Source organism: Nyctereutes procyonoides, unplaced genomic scaffold (assembly GCF_905146905.1).
Source record: "Nyctereutes procyonoides isolate TBG_1078 unplaced genomic scaffold, NYPRO_anot_genome, whole genome shotgun sequence".
In the NCBI taxonomy this organism is placed as follows: domain Eukaryota; kingdom Metazoa; phylum Chordata; class Mammalia; order Carnivora; family Canidae; genus Nyctereutes; species Nyctereutes procyonoides.
This window is the reverse complement of record NW_026575030.1, coordinates 38,259,808-38,277,131: the sequence shown is the minus strand read 5'-3', so window position 1 is coordinate 38,277,131 and position 17,324 is coordinate 38,259,808. Positions and strand designations below refer to the sequence as shown.

General features: G+C 37.1%; 1 protein-coding gene across 8 annotated transcripts in view; it reads right to left on the bottom strand.

Moving 5' to 3' along the window:
* Positions 1-17,324, bottom strand: part of CBLB (Cbl proto-oncogene B) — a 214,076-nt gene that overhangs the window by 64,344 nt on the left and 132,408 nt on the right. For all 8 annotated transcript variants that reach the window (XM_055316315.1, XM_055316310.1, XM_055316313.1 and 5 more), the window contains one exon: positions 10,996-11,199. In XM_055316315.1, the coding sequence (XP_055172290.1) occupies positions 10,996-11,199 (204 nt within the window). The remainder of the gene's footprint in view (positions 1-10,995; positions 11,200-17,324) is intronic.

The window sequence follows — 17,324 nt, the reverse complement described above, 5'->3', positions numbered from 1 at the left end:
TTTTAATCTCCTAAAGAATAAATAAAATCTAATTAGCAGAATAAGAAGCCATACTAATCAAGGGATTCTTTAAAAGATCATGTCCTTTCTGCCATTCAAAGGACATTAAATGGGGTCCTTTCTTGGTCACTCCATCTTTAACTGTCTACTCTATTAAGTTAGGATAAAGAAATGGAAAGCTATGAAAAAATTAACAAGTATAGGGAGCAGGATATGGACATGGAATTAATTGTGCAGAATTTACTGCGCCATATGAAACAATCATTTACATAAATGCAACTACGAGATTTGGGAAGATGGAACCATCCTTTCACAATACAGAATGGTTGATTTTTATAATTTCATTGCTTTATCTTGATTTTGGGTAATTTTCACTTTTTTCTACTATTACACTTGCTTTCAGAACTTTAAAATAAATTATCTTTTTTCATTTCAGCTCCTTTCCAAACACAGAAGCTGAGTACCTTAACTCCTGCCTGTATTACCATCATACCAGTATATTCGTCTAACAATTTCTCCCGAATTCTTTAATACTGGTAGTGATGAGTACATCTTTAACAAATTGGAATCCTGGTGCTCTAGAAATTTAAAAACCTCATCTGATTCTTTTATATCTACATACTTACCAATTTTTCCTAGCCCTTTGCTTCCTGAAATGAATAAATGCTATTCTTTATTTCTCTGACAAATCTTACAGAATTCTTCAGCACTTAGAATAGGATGCTAATGACCACCATAATGAATAGGGAAATCCGAATTTGCAATTTTAACAGAAAATCCTGAGAGAAAAGGCCCAAGAAGTAAAGTAGTCAAAAGCTCATCTCAGCACGCTCAGCAATTACCAATAATAATCAGGGATTCATTCTATTTTAGTCATTCTTCATTTCATCCACACCTTTTAAAGAGTGATTTTATAAAACCTTTAATACGATCCATTATCATGGAAATGGCAAAACATTTGGTAAGAAACTTCAAACCCAGCCAGGCTATTATTAAAAACAGGACAAGAGAAAACCTCTCCAATTACTAATAAGATGAGAGTACTGACAATCCCAGAGATAATCAAAGTCAATTTTGTAATATTTCTAACAAGGTTTTTACTTAATGAATTTTCATTTCTGAACAAGGTAGATCCACGTATTATAAAGATGATGAGAAGGACTCTTGGAAGGTCAAGGTTTTTCTCTAAATGCAAGAAAATTAATGAAGGATACTGAGAAACTTTTATCATTAAAATGTAATATTTTAAGTATAGTTTCCTTGCTGCTAACTATCCTCTTGGTTCTTTTTTCATGTTAATTAGTGAACATAAAACCTAAGGTCTTTTAAAGAACAGCCTATACAGACTATTATTCCGAAAGTGTCCATTACAAAAACATTTATCACACACACATGCACACATCCATATGTATTTATGACTTGTCTGTTTTGGAATCCTGTACCATTGTTTCCTTTTAGATAATAAACAAAACTTACATGAGGAATGTGATGTTAGAGCAATATAATCATACCCTGCTTATCCACAGTCACACTTCCAGAAGCTTTATCTGTAGGAATTTGGGAAGAAACTGAGAGTAAAAGAGAAAAGTCCTCCCAATTTGATCTACAGATTCAATGCAATTCCAATAAAAATCCTGGCAGGCTATTTGTTTGTATCATCAAACTTTTAAAGTTTATACTGAGACAAAAGACCACACGTAAATCAACATGATATTGAAGAACAAAGTTAGAGGACTTGACACTACCTGACTTCAACACCTAAAATGAAGCTACAATAATCAAGGCTCTGGAATTGTCAAAAGAAAGCCAAATACTTCAATAGACCATAATAAAGAGCCTAGAGCCTAGAAATACACCCATATAAAAACACTGAACTAATCTGTGGCTCTTTTGTCACATAGTCTTTTCAACAAATGGTGCTGAATCAAATGGACATCCACATGCAAAAAAAAAAAAAAAAGGACACATACTTTGTACCTTCATAATACTTAATAAAACTCCTAGAAGATAAATAGAAACAGAGATGACCTTGGGTTTGCTGATCACTTTCTAGATATAACACCAAAGGCATGAACCATGGAGAAATAACTGGCAAGTTCGACATCACTAAAATTAAAATTTTCTGCTCTGTAAAAGAAACCATCAAGAGAATAAAAAGACGAGCTACAAACCAGAGACAATATTTAGAAAAGACATCTGTAAAGGACTATTATCCAAAAATATACAAAAAGCTTAAAATCCAATAGTACGAAAACAACTAAATTAAAAAATCGCCAAATACCTTCACAGATACTTCACCAAAGATATACTGATGCCAAATAAGCATATATGAAAGGATGCTCCACATCATATGTCATCAGGGAAATGTAAATTGAAACAATGAGATATTGCTATACACTTCTTTGATGGCCCAAATCAAGAACACTGACAACACTAAATGCAGGAGAGGATGTGGAACAACAAGAACTCTTATTCATTAAGGGCGTGAATATAAAATGCTACAGTCACTTTGGAAGACAGTTTGGTGGTCTACTCTAAATGTTACTACTAAGTGAAAGAAACCAATCTGAGAAGGTACATAGTGTATGATTCCAACCATATGACATTCTAGAAAAGACGGAGTCCAGATGATTTTTAAGGCAGTGAAAATACTCTGCATGACACTATTATAGTGGATACGTGTCATTATACACTTGTCCAAACCCATAGCATGCACAACACCAAAAGTGACCCCTAATGGAAACCATGGACTCTGGGTGATAATGATGTATCAATGCAGGTTTATCAATTGTAACAAATCTCTTCCTCTGATGGAGGATGTTGATCATGGGGGAAGCTACATGTGTATGGGGACAGGGGGTATAGGAGAAATCTCTGTATATTCCCTTGCTTTTGCTGTAAATTTAAAACCACTCTGAAAGTCTTAAAATACAAAAGTGAAACAAAACAACCAACCAGCACCGCCCCCCACCAAGTCCTCTAGAGAGGGGGGTAATTTCTTCCTCTAAGAGCATAACATAGACACACTGTTAACCGCACTTAGTATATGGATATTTGATTTGTGTATAAAACGAGATTCACTATTATAAATTATCATTATTGTTTACACTTCTACTAATAACTTCCAGAATTTTTTTAGATACTACAAATTAGAAGCAGTGAAGAAGAGGAAAATGGGTAGAAACTTATCCTGGGAGAACTACTAAGAGAACAAAGAGTTGCCTTCCCTAAGGTTTGACAGGGAGGTGGTTGATAAAATTGCACTGTCAGGAAGTGCAAAGGGCCTCACAAGTGGATAATCCCAAAGGCACAGCCCCATTAAAATGTTAAAGGGCCTCCTGGTAAGGACGCTGAGCTCTGCTGCTTCCCACTGAAGTACCTGTTATGAGGACATAATCCCCTGGCTTGTGACCAGCCTCCATAAACCTGACATTTCTTTGAAGTTTATATTTTACTTTAAACATTTATATAAATTTTGCATCCTGATCCAAATATTCTATGTGATTTTAATTTAAATTGATGGCTCCCCTGTCTTCGTGCAACCTCCCCAGAAATCTTATAGGGAATGTAAGCTTCAAGAAGTCTGTCATGCCGATTGTGGTGGCTTCTTATGCCCTTTGATTCACTCAGCTGCATAACCAATTTTGAAAAGTCAGGGAAGGGTGACACATAATTCAGCAGTATTTCCATAAAAATGGCTGAGAAACAAGAACATTCTGGGGATTAAAGGAATAAACTTCAGTCACTGAAAAATGCCCTCATGTGAAACTCATGCTGCCTTGCAAAATACCAGGTACAGCCCGCTTGGACAACAAACAATTATTATTTAGTTACTGTGGCTCTTCGCTGTACTTTAGTGACTACTTAATTATTTCAATTTAGTTAGGTGGAAAAGAAGACTACTGTAAGCTTCTCTATTTAGTGTTTAAAATAGGATTTCAGCTGACATGCTGGCAACTTTGCATTTTCTTGGAGTTTTAAACCTAAAGGATGATGTTATAATAAATTATTTTAATGTCGCCATGCAAGAAATCAGAACTCCATAGCTATTAATAGAGTAAAGAAATACAACCAACTGCTTGCCAAACCAACACAGTGGTGGTGTCTAGTTCTTTCTAAGTAATGATAGCTAACAGTATCTTAAAGAAAAAAAAACTTCCACAGACATCTCAAAAATATTGGTATTTAATTTCTAGACGCACAGCAATATTGCAGGAGTCTTAATCAGTATACAGGGGCACCTGGGTGGCTCAGTGGCTGAGCATCTGCCTCCGGCTCAGGCTCAGGTCATGATCCGGGGATCCTGGGATCGGGGAGCCAGCTTCTCCCTCTGCCTGTGTCTCTGCCTCTCTGTCTCTCTCATGAATACATAAATAAAATCTTCAAAAAAAATCAAAAAATAAAAAACAGTATACAAAAATAATGTTAATGACAACTAATACTTAACACTTAGAATGCACCAGCAATGTTCCAGTGGCTTTATATGTGTTAGCTCATTTACTCTCAACCCTAAAAGGCAGGGTTTCACAGACAAGGCCACTGAGGCACAGGGGTTAACTAACCAATTGCAAGGACATAGATATTAAGTAGAACAAAAACCCAGGTTGCTGGACTCCAGGAATTTTAATAGCACTGTTCTTCAGTGTCACTACTAATCATTCAGTTAAAAACAAAAACAAACACTTTTCTCAGTGGCACACTGCGTGCCAGGCACTATGCAAGCGTCTGGGAAGGAAAAAAAGGGCCAAGGCTAGCAGAGAAGGCACGCAGCCTGAGTCTCCAGTCTACCACAGGAGGCGGACTCACACAAAGTACAAGAGCTCAAGGGCTTGCTCCTCCTAAACTAATTACTCAAGCCATTTTAAAGGAATCTGTAACAACATCTTTGCAGTCGCCTATACCATCACATAGCACTTGGACAAGGCAGCGTTTCCCTTTGTGAATCCCATACTAATAAAAAACACTACTCTTTTGCATGGTGAGTTTAAGAAAAAGCAGTAGACAGAATGCAATTAAATGGCAAATGAACCTGTTGACTTCGCATGGCCTACTGTCACCCATGACTACTTGCACTGCCCAGGGGAGAGGTGAGGACTGCTGGCATGTGATCACAATAATTCTTCTTGGGTGGGACTGTTCCATGGGTTGCAGGATCTCTCTACCTCTGGCCTCTAGATCCCACAGCTTTCTTCCACCCCTCAGTCATTGTGAAAATCAAAATGTCCTCACATATTTCTGAATACCTTCCGGAGGTACATCTGCCTGTAGTTGAGAACCATGCCCTATATCTTGAACGTCTATTATTTTTGTATTTCACTGTTGTGGTAAGTTTTGTCTTTACTCCTCCAACATGGACCTGAGCCCTGTGGTCAGAACCTAAGTCACATTATAAAAAAGAAACATTTTCCTGAAAACATTGATCTGTGCACATGAACTCTTTTCCTCAGGATCAAAAGTATCAAGGGTCCCTTCCTCACACATTATTATTGGGAAAAGAATTAGGTAATATATGAAGTTTTTAAATTAGTAACATGTATTTTAACTAGTGATAGCAACATTAGGAGAATGTATAAAGAAGGATAAAAGAACAATTCCTTTGATCTCTGGTCACACCTGTATCTCTTTTTACATGGCCATGCATTAAAGTTTTAAATACACTTTTAAGAAAATATAACAGTTAAGAACTATGGAATTCAGTTCATATATGAGGTCAGACTGTCAACATTTTCATTTTGAATGCAAATCTTTATTTTGTTTGTAATTTTATGTATTTGGTGAAAAACATGTTCTATCAACATAATTGCTGAGGAACGGTTAAGACTCCTTACACCTTTGACAAAATGAAACAAAACTCTTGACTGGCAATAGACACCTTTTCTTAGCTCTGATCTGACTGAATTCAGAAAAGAAGGCCATGATCTTACAATCACACCCCAGACTTCCTCTGCAGGCTTACTCAGATCCAATTATCCTAGAAATTCTGACAGCTTGAAGACTCAGGCTGTGGTACAATTTCAGGCTAAATCTAAAACATCTTCTAGTTAAAATCATAAAATAGACTACTTTCTAGGATGGTAACCCATATGCTGTATTGTAGCTTTATACATTCTGTTTGCTTCTGGAAGATTAGTATATTTATAAAAGAAACAATGAAAAGATACTCTATATGTTCAATATGCAACTATTTATAAACTCCAGCCACAGGGTATCACCATGGTAACAGGAATAATACAAACAGCACAGTCCTCCATGCTATGATAGAAGCATTACTAATTTAAAGAATGCAATATGCTTAAGACAGGCAGGAATTATCTCACAACACAGTCATCAACCTGCTCAGAAACAGGAGGAAGATGAGTATTTGAAACAGCAGATGGAAGAAAATGGAACCACTCCACTGGACAATGACTTACAGTCATTCTGAGAAAGGAGAAAATGAAATGTTTTAAAAATGAATGAATAAATGAGCGAGTGGGTGGGTAAGTGAATGAATGATGCAACAGACTGAAAAACCAGAGAGGAAGAAAACTCAGAAGAGCTATTGCATCAAAATGATAGTGTGATATTTGTTTATAATCTCTGATGGAAGACAAAACTCAATAGAGCCTATAATCTGGTATTTTGTATATTTAAATTCAATCTTCAATTTGGAATAAAGATAGATGTATAGGATCAGGGCACTGATTTCAAAGAACATGTGAGCATGCATGTACATATTATTATTTCATTTAATAAATATTTACTGCCTGTGTTTACGTACCAGGATAACACAAAAAGAAAGAAGACATTGGCACCGGCCTTAAGAATTAATCGTCTAATGGAGAAGGCAGTCCTCTAAATCTAACAAAACAATTTAGTGTAACTCCTGAAACACAAGCACATATAAAAATAAAGAGCCATGAGAACATAATGTCATAGCAACATTTTTCCCAATTAGTCAGAAAGACCGATGCTTGTATCTACACTAAAATTTAGGTTTTATGCAAAGTGAAGTGGCAGGGGTTTATGAAATATTGTAAAATTTACAATCTGTTTAATTGACTAGAAGCAGATCAGTGCACATAAAGACATGTAATTGAAGTATGACTCAACTTAAAAAAAAAACAAATAATTACGAGTTGTTTAAATTTCTCCAATATCTAACAACTGCCAAAGGAAAGTAGAGAAGTAACACCGAGGGTAGGGCAGCTTTATGAAATGACACTGGTGACGGCCAAATAAGCCACTGAAGTGGGACTTCCGGAAAGACACATGCCTGAGACCACCATCCTTTTCTTGGTAAAATAAAAAGAATATCAGTGTAAAAACCTCTCAACTCCCTTGACAGAAAGCTCACCAGCGTGCCCAGGAGAACAAAACATGTGTGGTGAGAATGGGCGAGAAGAGCTGGGGGAACCACGAAAGTCGCCCTGAACATTCTGGGGCTCCTTCTATGTCACCAGTGACTCCTTGCGGTTGTCAGTGCCACTACTAAGCAGGGCTCAAGCTTCCACTTCATTCAATGGGAAACAGACCAAGACGCAAAGTTCCCTAACCTCACAGGGGCAGCGCCTGTTCCCCCCGCCCCCGCCCCACGCAGTTAGAGTATACAAAGTTCTTGAAAGAATTACTCTTAAGTCCCCACTCTCCTCCCCTGACATCCATCACTGAAAGAAGAAAATCCATTTAGTGAAGAAAAGTGAAATGCCTTTTCCCTAGCTAGGAAACATTACCTCCTAGGTCATGTGAACTACTTGAGCTGCTGTATGTTTCTCAAATACTTTTCTGTCATTCCCTATTATCCACGCATTCAATAAACATTCTTTATATGCTTCCTGTGTCCTAGACCCAGGGGATGAAATCTTTTTCTTAAAGGGCTAGGCAGGAAATATTTTAGGTTTTGCAAGCCAAGCCAAGAAGAAAAAAAAAAAAAAAGAAATTAGGTAGGTACTTATAAACTCATTTAAATATATATACTCATATAAAATGTAAAATCATTCGCTCACAGAAAAACAAACCAAGAAAAGCAGGCCATAGCAGGCTAGATATCTGTCAAATATCCAGGCCAAGCTAAGACCATTAGGTTATTAAATTAAATGGAAAGGTATTTTGCATCAAGACCTAGCTTCTTCCATTCAGAGCCTACAGGGATGATCTAAGAAAGCTCCGTCCAACAGAATTATCTACTGGAGAATAGCTATTTCTATTATATCAATAAAAGATATCTCAATACCCACAGAAAATATTCTATATTTGTATAGTTCAATATGGTACCCACTAAACACAAGTGGCTACTGAGCATTTAAAATCTGTTCGATGTGACTGAGGAACACTTTATTAGACTTTTATTATTTTGAAGTTACATTTAAATTAGCCACATATGGCTAGTATCCTGGAAAACAGATTTAGTAGTCATTATGTGTTAATTAGCAGGTCTTAACTGAATTTGATTTTCGGTGACCCATTAGGTACATGTGAGTATAAATATTTTTTATAGGGCATAAATATTTTTATAATTTTATGTTTTTATCAACAGATCAAATTCAAATTACTTTTAACTTCTGGTTAAGACTGTATTGGGGAGGGCAGCCCGGGCGGCTCAGCGGTTTAGCGCTGCCTTCAGCCCGGGGCGTGATCCTGGAGACCTGGGATCGAGTCCCATGTCCGACTCCCTGCATGGAGCCTGCTTCTCCCTCTGCCTGTGTCTCTGCCTCTCTCTCTCTCTGTGTCTCTCATGAATAAATAAATAAAATCTTTTAAAAAAAGACTGTATCGGGGGGTCAGTAATTATTCATAACATACATTATATTACAGAACTGGAAAGACCTTCAGAAGACAAGTAGTTACACTCTATCAAGGACAATGTGTGTGGCATGTTGCAAGGAGGGCAAAAGAGGCATACTGGGTGATGGTTCACAACTGGAGTTTTGTTTTTTGTTTTTTTTTTAATTTTTATTTATTTATGATAGTCACACACACAGAGAGAGAGAGAGAGGCAGAGACACAGGCAGAGGGAGAAGCAGGCTCCATGCACCGGGAGCCCGATGTGGGATTCGATCCCGGGTCTCCAGGATCGCGCCCTGGGCCAAAGGCAGGCGCCAAACCGCTGCGCCACCCAGGGATCCCACAACTGGAGTTTTGAAGTTACGAAGATCTGGAATAAAGTACTGGTTCTGCTATAGAGTAGCACTGGGATCTTAGGCAAGCTATTTCAGCTCTTTCTTCCTCAGTTTTATTTATCCTTTGTAGAACAGGACAGTAACAGTAGCTTCTTCATTGGGTGGTGAGATAATCAAATGATATCAAGGACTTAAGAACCCAGAACAGTGCCCTGTTATTACATTACTATTTTATCATCAATGTACCATTTTATTACCCCTATTAATTAAAATTAGTAATATTGTATGAGGAATGTTCTAGCATACACTCAATAATCTGACTTAGTAGAAACCATTTCATGACTCAGTATGGGGGAGAGCTACACGTGTGATTTGGGATACATTGCTGTACTGTTACCCAGAAAACATCAGTTAGAATCTAGTCTCCACAACTTACTAATGCAGCCAGGTGACATGTTGTAGTCTGTACCTCACTCCTTATCTGAAAAATGAGAAGAAAATTTACCTCTCCAAGTTGTTCAGAGAGTAAAATATGTAAACACGCCTTGCTCATATAAAGGATACTGAGTAACAACTATTTCCTTTCTTCCATCTATTGGGTCAAAGGAATTATGTGCTTCAAAACTAAGTTCTCAGGATTAAAGGGTAGAATCAAGAGTAGTTTCTCTGGGAGTTAAATTATGATGTTTATGAAAAATTAATGAGAGGAAGAAAAGAAATAATCTCAGACTGAAAATGTCAGAGTAGCCATGTTGGTGATGGTGATGTATCTGTACACGTAAAAAATACCCAGGGTATACATCTTTGTTGAGGTGCAACACTGAAATATAGAAAGTACAGGAACTCAATTTGCATATCCTAAAGAAGGAGTAACTCAAACAAAGGCTTCGTCTGTTCCCTGCACCAAGGGTTTCCCTACCACAGGGACAGATGCAAATGATCTGATGCCATTAGGCGTTGTTATCACTCCACCTAGATGGCAGATAGGTTTCACGTTACCTGCCAAGTCCTAATGAATTGCAGTGGAGGTTCTATAAGGCTGTGACCTCAGCAGGGATGAGTGCCATGATTGATTAGCCCTGTCTGCCTGGAGTCAGGAGGAGGGCTGGGAGGGGGCACCTTCACACTCCATTTGCAGATCCTTTCATACCACTCATTGCCATTTTTCTGATTTTGAGAACACAGAACTCCTGAGTGTAATCCAAATCTCCTAGATCTTTCTGTACACAGAATAACCTGATATCTAACAGTCCAGTAATCCTAACATGATATTTCTGGCTTGTAAATTATTCAGTTGGCATTCTAGTTCATTGACTAGTCTTTTGTGAGCTCAGCTACTCCACTGGGCAGCAGCATCTGTTCTCAGTAAATTGACAAAGTCAATTTTCTGAGTCAGCAATTTTGATAAGCAGAGCACACACTATGGTAAATTCACAAAGGTAAATCTTATCTGACTTCTCAGTAGCCGAAAGGAAGGCTGGCTTTCCTGGTAAGAAAATAACTCTAACAGATACCTCCTTTAGACTTCAACAAAGACTTTTTATTCAGTTTCCTCATTTCCAATTTTTATATTTTCTGTCTTTTTTCTTTCTTAATTTCTTCTTCACAGATCTGTTCTTGCCAGTCTTAGACAATGTTTAATTCTATATGAAAGCTCTCACCATCTCTCATTTTGAAGTTTAAAACCAGCAAGCGTACTTCGAGTAGACACTAGTTCTTTCTCAATCTATGACTTCATTAGCCTATCAACATGACTTAGGTCTTCGCCTTCCTTTTGATTCTTCCATCTTTCTTTCCCAAGCCCAAACCAACTCATTCATAGCCCTTTGGTGACAGCATCATTGCTTTTTTTATGCCCACACACCACCCTGATTAAACCCGTGCTCTATCATTTTACCTTTCGAACATTTGCCAACCGATTCATCATCAAGGACTCTTCTCGGTCATCGTCATCATCCAGATCCAGCATTGGCATTCCAAAGGGGTCAATGATGCTACAGCACCTGGAACCTTCATCTCTTGGATCAAAGGGGTCCACGATTATGGGCTCTGTTCCTTTTATTTCACAGCGGCAAAAGGGGCAGCCTTGGCCATCCGACTCCTGAACAAACAAAAAAATATGATTGGTCTTTGTTCAAATAAAACAGTGCTGATAAGGGCCAATGTTCCCCACTATAAAAAGAAGTTGCAAACAAGAGGTTTTAGAGTAGGCAGTGAGAGTGAAGGAAGATCTGTCTTGAAGAAATAACAGAGTAGAACAGAGATCCAACACAATAGATGTTAAATGTTCAGTATCACAAATATTCAAAGAAAAACTTCTCTAAAAAAAAGTTTGATTTGCCAAAGAAAAGGACTCTAACTTCATTTTCTTGAATGTTCACTTACAATTGTAATGTATCAAAATTTGAGAGTCCTACAGAAAAGTGATAATCAAATCATTTCTCTTTTCCCCAAAAGGCTCCAGTGCTAATTAAACATTCTATAAAAGGATATTTTGATAAAAATTCATTATAAATAAAGTAGTAGTACCAAATAGAACAAGCATTTCTGGAAAAGTTCCTGTGCATGTAACTATGGCTTAATATTTCCATCAATTGCCTAGGTTTCAAAAAATCTTGATTTGTAATTGGTGGGGAAAAAATAAAGCAAATCAACATCTAGGAACCATCAACTGTCCAGAGAGCCTGTCATTCTGACACAGCTCATTTGGCATATAAAACCATGTGAAATATTAAATTTCACCCCTCATCTTGCTTTCAAACTAGATACTGCAAAAGATCTGTACTAATACTTTTGGACCGGAAACTTATTTATTGGTAATTACTGAAGGTTTTATTCAAAGTCTCCCAAGTCCATTTCTCAAAACTAACTGAATTAAGAATTCACAATTGGCAAGGAAATAGAACAAGACCGTTTCCTCACCCTGCACGCAGTGCTGCCTCCCAGAGATAGATGGTGTATGGTGCTCGCTGCCATGTTTTTGTTTCTGCATCTTACCCTGATTTTAGTAGTGTTATTTAAAAAATAGTAAAAATCATTCAATCATTTTAAGGCAGAAATGGGATTAGCACCATTTTAGAGATGAAACAAGGGATGCAAAGAGAGCTAACATCTTCAAAGAAACCATTCAGTACTTAACTCAGGACTGTCCCACCCACTTGGTATGATGGGAAACTGGTTACATGCCCTACATGGACATTCGGATCAGCAGTGAAGTAATACTTTTGCTCTCCTCTCACTGACAATTGCTGGGCATCCACTCTGGCAGATCCTGCGGTTAGGTGAGTTATTCTTTTCCAAACGTCACCCAGATTAACAAGTGAACATCTCCCTTTGCCACATACATTGTCAAAGAAGAAAAACAAATGCTCTTTGCATCGGTTAATGAAAACACAACATTCCCTTATTCCTCTACTGTTGGATAATTTGGGAAAGAAACTTGGGATGGTTAAGTAGTTGAACTAAGGTGGTGTGGAGAAATACAGGCAGGCTAACACAAAATCCTTTGATGTTTACTGCTATATATGCTTAAATTGGTGCACTTCAAGGCAACTTAAATATTTTGCTCCATCATTTTAACAGATGCTAAAACTAAGACTTAATACTTTTATAGGACATTAACATTTCCTAACATGGGAGTAAATATTTCAGGAAAGTTAAACTTTTCTCCTATCTTTTGATAACGACATTAAATGCCAAGTGCATAGATGATATATATCATCTAGATAAAATTCCCTTATCATTAAAGTCAAAAGGGATCCATATTCTGTGCCTGTGATGGAATTTTCTTATAGATCTACATAAAATTATTTCCGTAAGATAGTTCTAATATATAAGAGGAAGATGGGAAAGAGCTAATGTTTCCTCTGTGTCTTTAATGCACGAAGGATGGAAAAGTAATATTTTGGGCCCTAAGTAGACACATCATTCACTAGCACATTTAAAAAAATTATAGAAAATTTCAAACATACACAGGAGCAGAGAGAAAAGTGTAATGAATCTGAATGCATTTACCACCCAACTCTAACAATTATTAATTCATGTTCAATCTTGTTTAATCTACACCTTCACTTACTCCTTCCACCCTTGGATTATTCTGAAGCCCATGCTACACATTACATAAATTCATGTATAAATGTTTTAGTAAGCATATCTAAAAATAGAAAATCTTTTAAGACCTAACTAAAGCATAATTACCGTAAGCAAAAATTAGTCCACTCAATCTAACCCATTAGTCATTATTTTTTTAGTACAGTGCCTGGAATGTGTATGCCACAGTATTCAGCTATAAAAGCTTCTCTTAGAACCTTCAAGGCCCATTTGCATGCTGTTTTGGTTAAGGATGACTTCTGGATTATATGAGCCATTTCCTGAGAGAGAGTAACTGAAAAGACGAGTTTGGAAAAGAGAAGAGTTGAAGGGCAATGATAGCATCTAGGTGGCACCTAGGAAAAGACTAGGAAAAGTTCATCTATTACTGAAATTAGGTTTTCTCCATCTCCACTATCTGGAAGTTTAATACTGTACAAATCACTCAAGTATTTTCAAGTAGCTGTTTTACGAATATATATGAGAAAGCATAGTTTCTGTTTAGCTTTACCTCTGTCGAGAGTTCAACGTGACTCAATTAAAAACAACAAAAAATCCCCCCCAAAACCCCAGCTGAAATGTACATCCAGCCATAGATCACGCTGAATCTGTCTCCTTAATGGTATTTACACAAATATGACCTCACCCATCACTCTTTCTCTGTAAACTGACTACTGCCATATGCAAATTAAGTCCCACCATAGAGCCACTTTGGTATTATTCTGCCCTAGTTTCTGTCAGATTGACAATACACATGAAGAACGTCTTCAGTAGCATAGGACTCATTGGGATTTTACCTCAATAATTAAAATAATATTTCTGTCAACATATGGTTAATGTAAGATCAAGGAACACATGTTAATGAAGAAGAAAGACCAATAAATAATTCCTTTTCTAGTCCTCGACGTATTCATATTCTGAGAATGTGAAGAGGACGTACTTGGGATTCCATTCATTCTAACAAGTCAGTAGATTCTACTTCCTTAAAAAAGAATTACTTCCAAACCAAAGATACAGAAGTTATCCATGAGTGTACTACACTCATCTGAAACTTAACTATGTAATATGCTCATGACAAAATAATTCAGACTCCTATGCCAACCACTGATACTCAGTTAATGATATCAAGTATGAATATAACCTGAGAACAAATTAACACTTGACAGAAAAAATATTCTTTCACCTCCAAAATTACCCATTCCCCACTCACACCCTATGTAAAAATCCAAATAAATATCAGGATCATATCACCATCATCATCATCATCATTCATCCATTCTAATGTACTGGTCAGCTTCTATGTTCTTTCTGATTAAATATTGTTTAGAGGGGTATTACCTCTTAAATACCTTTTTTTGATTTTTTTAAGATACACATTATATACAGCACAATTTATTTGCTCTCAGGATGATTAATTATTAGAGGTCATGCTTTAAGGTTAATCACTTCATGGCTTCCTACTGCTCAATATACTAGAGGACCTGGAAATGTAAGTACAACTTCTTGAGTCTCATTTTGGAATGCACTTTATATTTTTTACTGTGTGTGTGCATGCATGCTTTCTGTATCAGTAGCTTCTAATTTACATTATTTTGCTATATTTCACATAGATTTGAAGTTACCATAAATCATTTTTATAATGCTTGGAAAAATTATAAATAAGTAACTGGAAAAATACATATACATACCGAGAATAAATTGTGTCCATACTAAGCATTTCAGAGCACAGTATTTCCCACAGAAATTCAATAACTTCTTGTTAAAAAAAGAATAAGGATAGTTAATAGTAATCTTAGAATAAAGAACCCAGAGTAAAAGGGATGGTTGGTTTTGGTGCTCTTTTATGAGAAGAAAAGAAGATGTTGGTTAATCTAGACTCTTCCTGTTTTAATTTGTAAGACCCATGAAAACAGCAAATCAGAAAAAGAGCACAGATGTTCTGAATCAGGACATGTGAATTAGAATCCTACATCCACTAATTATAGCTGCGTGACACTGGGTAAGCCATTTCATCTTATTTGTAGGGTATGAGTTCCTCAATACTGGATTCATAACAGAGGTTAAAATAAAGTTTATGAGTTCTAGCAATCTTGGGGTGGAGACTTTTGGGTTTTCTATGTAGAGTATCATGTCATCGGCGAAGAGGGAGAGTTTGACTTCTTCTTTGCCAATCTGAATGCCTTTAATGTCTTTTTGTTGTCTGATTGCTGAGGCTAGGACTTCCAGTACTATGTTGAATAGCAGTGGTGAGAGTGGACATCCCTGTCTTGTTCCTGATCTTAGGGGAAAGGCTCCCAGTGCTTCCCCATTGAGAATGATATTTGCTGTGGGCTTTACGTAGATGGCTTTTAAGATGTTGAGGAAAGTTCCCTCTATCCCTACACTCTGAAGAGTTTTGATCAGGAATGGATGCTGTATTTTGTCAAATGGTTTCTCTGCATCTAATGAGAGGATTATATGGTTCTTGGTTTTTCTCTTGCTGATATGATGAATCACACTGATTGTTTTACGAGTGTTGAACCAACCTTGTGTCCCGGGGATAAATCCTACTTGGTCATGGTATCAGATAAAGGGCTAGTTTCCAAGATCTATAAAGAACTTATTAAACTCAACACCAAAGAAACAAACAATCCAATCATGAAATGGGCAAAAGACATGAAGAGAAATCTCACAGAGGAAGACTTAGACACGGCCAACATGCACATGAGAAAATGCTCTGCATCACTTGCCATCAGGGAAATACAAATCAAAACCACAAAGAGATACCACCTCACACCAGTGAGAATGGGGAAAATTAACAAGGCAGGAAACCACAAATGTTGGAGAGGATGCGGAGAAAAGGGAACCCTCTTGCACTGTTGGTGGGAATGTGAACTGGTGCAGCCACTCTGGAAAACTGTGTGGAGGTTCCTCAAAGAGTTAAAAATAGACCTGCCCTACGATCCAGCAATTGCACTGTTAGGGATTTACCCCAAAGATACAGATGCAATGAAACGCCGGGACACCTGCACCCCGATGTTTCTAGCAGCAATGGCCACAATAGCCAAACTGTGGAAGGAGCCTCGGTGTCCATCGACAGATGATGGATAGAGAAGCTGTGGTCTATGTGTACAATGGAATATTCCTCAGCCATTAGAAACGACAAATACCCACCATTTGCTTCAACGTGGATGGAACTGGAGGGTATTATGCTGAGTGAAGTAAGTCAGTCGGAGAAGGACAAACAGTGTATGTTCTCATTCATTTGGGGAATATGAATAATAGTGAAAGGGAATATAAGGGAAGGGAGAAGAAATGTGTGGGAAATATCAGAAAGGGAGACAGAACATAAAGACTCCTAACTCTGGGAAACGAACTAGGGGTGGTGGAAGGGGAGGAGGGCGGGGGGTGGGGGTGAGTGGGTGACAGGCACTGAGGGGGACACTTGACGGGATGAGCACTGGGTGTTATTCTGTATGTTGGTAAATTGAACACCAATAAAAAATAAATTTATTAAAAAAATAAAAATAAAGTTTAAAATAGCTACCCACTATTGATCATTCAAAAATGAAAAAAAGTATTTGGTTCAAATTGCAAATTTTAAAATTAAATAAACTACTGTAATCAATAAATATCGTTTGCTCTAAGTGAAAAGTTTCAGATTTTAATAGGAAGATGAAAAACTTGTCCTAGTAATTAGAGTATTCCTTGGGATACGTTTTTTACAAAGTAAGAGCTTTTAATATATTTGTTGCTAGAGTCCAACTTAAAATGTTAATGCATGAAGCTTATACGTTTGCATTCTAAAGATGATTCATTTAATGGAATCACCTTTTAAAATATCTATGGAAGGCCTTTGTTAGAGTCAACCAGAAACTTTTCCCAAGTGCCAATACCCACTACTGTGCAGGCACCTTACGATAAGGTCAGCCCACATTTTATATAGTCACTGGACTCAGAGTCAAGTATTTGCTCTACCAGATTTTATTTTCTCCTCTTTTTCATTCATACTGGCATCACTGTCATTCACAAAATGATTGTAACATTCCTGGATGACTCAGGTAGCCCTTACATTACTCCCAAAGTGAAACAGGAGCTCCAACATTTTATCACATTTATAAAAAAAAAAAAAAAAAAAAAAAAAAAAAAAAACACAAA